This window comes from Mandrillus leucophaeus, unplaced genomic scaffold, assembly GCF_000951045.1.
Source record: "Mandrillus leucophaeus isolate KB7577 unplaced genomic scaffold, Mleu.le_1.0 Scaffold440, whole genome shotgun sequence".
NCBI lineage: Eukaryota > Metazoa > Chordata > Mammalia > Primates > Cercopithecidae > Mandrillus > Mandrillus leucophaeus.
The window spans coordinates 472,594-475,393 of NW_012104699.1; the positions used below are offsets into that span (position 1 = coordinate 472,594).

Genomic DNA, 2,800 nt, shown 5'->3' on the forward strand with positions numbered 1-2,800 from the left:
CTGAATAGGAACTTCAGATTTTGGTTTTGATAAAGGTCTTTCCAAGGCAGTGAGTCTGACTATGATACCTCTGTTGTTTCTACTCCATAATAAAGAACAAATCGTTGATAATACTGTGAATTGGAGAAAAAGAGTTAATGTTTGGAGATTTGGCAAAGAAATTGAAATTTTCCTAACATTACTGCAAGAGTTAGGCTAGGGTCACAGGGTTGAGGATTTGAGACCCTGCATCCCATACATGAGGAAAATGCAGGGAGAAACCAGTCCCCATGGGCAATGTAAAGAAATCAAAAGCAGCAATTGAACCGAAGTGTTTGTAAGTGCACTAAGGTTCTACCTAAGGAAGTGAAATACAACTACAATGCAATTCTTCTAAATTTTTCTAGTAACTACAAACCATGACTGGGTGATTCTCATTCATAAATTGCCATATGCTCAAACTGTTTAATTTTTAACAGTGCCTCCGTTTAATTTTTTTGTTGTTGTTGTTTACCTATATATTATAAAGGACATTACAAAGGATATAGATGAACAGCCAGATGATGAGAATGATAGAGCAAGATGTGGAGTTGGGGGATAGAGCCTCCCTGCTGTCTCTGGGCGTACCACCATCCCAGCCTTGCGATATGTTCAGCAACCCAGAAGCTCCTTTTTTTTTTTTTTTTTTTTGAGACAGAGTCTGGCTGTGTCGCCCAGGCTGGAGTGCAGTGGTGTGATCTCGGCTCACTGCAAGCTCCGCCTCCCGGGTTCACGCCATTCTCCTGCCTCGGCCTCCCGAGTAGCTGGGACTGTACGCGCCTGCCACCACACCCGGCTAATTTTTTGTATTTTTAGTAGAGACGGGGGTTTCACCGTGTTAGCCAGGATGGTCTCAATCTCCTGACCTCGTGATTCACCCACCTCAGCCTCCCAAAGTGCTGGGATTACAGGCCTGAGCCACCGTGCCTGGCCCAGTTTAATTTTTAATAGGAAAAAAAAAGTACTGGGGGCCCCACGGACCGCAGTTTCTCCCACACGAACCCTACACCCAAGGCAGAACTCTCCTTATGTCAAGTGTGGCCCCCGCACAATCTGGGAAGACGCGAGGTTGCGGGTGCGGAGCTGCCCAGAGAGGGCTCTGGGGCCGCAGTCGCCAGGCAGGGACGGGACGGGACGGCCAGGGTCCCGGCTGCTGGACCAATCCCACCTTGCGGCCGAGCTGTGCCAGAACTCGGGTCCCAAACCCCCCAAGTTGCCTGCGGGGGACCTGGGGTCCCGTCACAGCCGGTTCCGGCCGTTTCCAACCAGCCCCTGCCAGGTCTCGGGTAGCTGGCCCCGAACACTCACCATTTCCAGGCTTCCAGGTGTCCTGGCTGCTTCTCTAGGGCTCCCGTGACTAGTGCAGGTCACAATGCAGGCGACAAAACGACGGAAGTTGTGGCGTAGGGACCTGCTCCCTTTCACAGCGGGAAAGACTGGATCCCAACCTCAGTGGCAGGGTCACCAAGGTAAGAGCGGGAATGCGTCCCCATCTTCCCAGGATGGACAGTTGGCAGGGCCCCGCCCCAGCGCTCCTGATTGGACAGGGGTCCAGGCCCCCATTCCCTCATCCAGAAGTGACAGTAGAAGCCCTGGGTAACTGGACCTGCAGAGCGGGAGGGGTTCTAGCTACCATTTAACGGCCAGCTCCCTCCCTGCAACTTGGTCATTGGATATTTTCATTTTAGTGAAATTTGATCCCGATTTTTAGACAGGGCACTATCTTTTTCCTTACTCAAAGAGTTGTTCCTGCTCCTTTGGTCTCCATTGGGGTTTACTAGTGTGTACTGGGAATTCCAGACTCAGTGTCCAGCGGAGCAATCTTGTCACCTCAGAGCCCGAGGGGAACCAAGATCAGGCCAGGCATGATTGGACCAGGGGGGAGAGGCAAGTGTCCTTCAGGGGGCGGCAACTGGGGATGAGACATGGCCAAGGCTTTCTCTCATAGCCCCCATCCCCTCCTCACAGTGTGGAAACGCTCCCTCCTTCCAGACCTTCACATTCACCAGCAGGAAACTCTTACCAGGTTACACTCTTAAGCTTCTGAGCTAAACAGTCAACTTCATAAATGGTTTCTCCAGGTGAGGTCCAAACAATTCTGTCTCTGAACCTGACCACCACAGATTTTCTTCATATATACAGATAACCGTCTGACCCCAGGGACCCTCTGCATGTCAGAACCAAAACACTGTTCCTGAATATGGCCCCAGGCTCCAGGGGTCCAACCACAGAAGGGACAGCACCCTGCCAAGGGCATCTGCACGAGTCTCCTGCTTTTCAGGGCTCTGCAGCTTATCAGAATCCACACTTCTGGAGCTACTCCGAGCAGCTGGAGGCCACTTGCAGAATAGGTTGGGCTGCCCAGGAAGCACCCATGGGAACTCCATTTCCCTCCTTCTGCAGCCTCCATACTGGCCTTAGCCTCTGTTGCCCCCTGCAAATTCACAGTGGTACGCGAAGGGAGGGACAGTGGATGGGTGGGGGGAGAGGCCACTCGAACCGTTGGCAGGCCAGGCCTTTCAACAACTACCTGTGAGGCCAAGTGCCATGGCTCAAGCCTGTAATTCCAGCACTACAGGATGCCAAGGTGGGAGCATTGCTAACAACCCAGAGTTCAAGACCAGCCTGAACAAGGTAAAAACCCATCTCTACAAAAAATACAAACATTATCTGGGTGTGGTGTCACATGCCTGTAGTCCTAGCCACTTGGGAGACTGAGATAGGAAGATCACCTGAGCCCAGGGAGATCAAGGCTGCAGTGAGCCATGATCCCGCCACTGCA

The 2,800-nt window shown here is 51.9% G+C and overlaps 1 protein-coding gene across 1 annotated transcript in view; it reads left to right on the plus strand.

Annotated features, from left to right (window-relative positions):
• The window catches only part of ZNF20 (zinc finger protein 20), a 28,091-nt gene extending 26,716 nt beyond the window's left edge, over window positions 1-1,375 (plus strand). Inside the window, exon 5 of the mRNA XM_011994065.1 lies at window positions 1,005-1,375. Coding sequence (XP_011849455.1) covers window positions 1,005-1,375 — 371 coding nt within the window. The remainder of the gene's footprint in view (window positions 1-1,004) is intronic.
• Window positions 1,376-2,800: the final 1,425 nt, after the last annotated feature.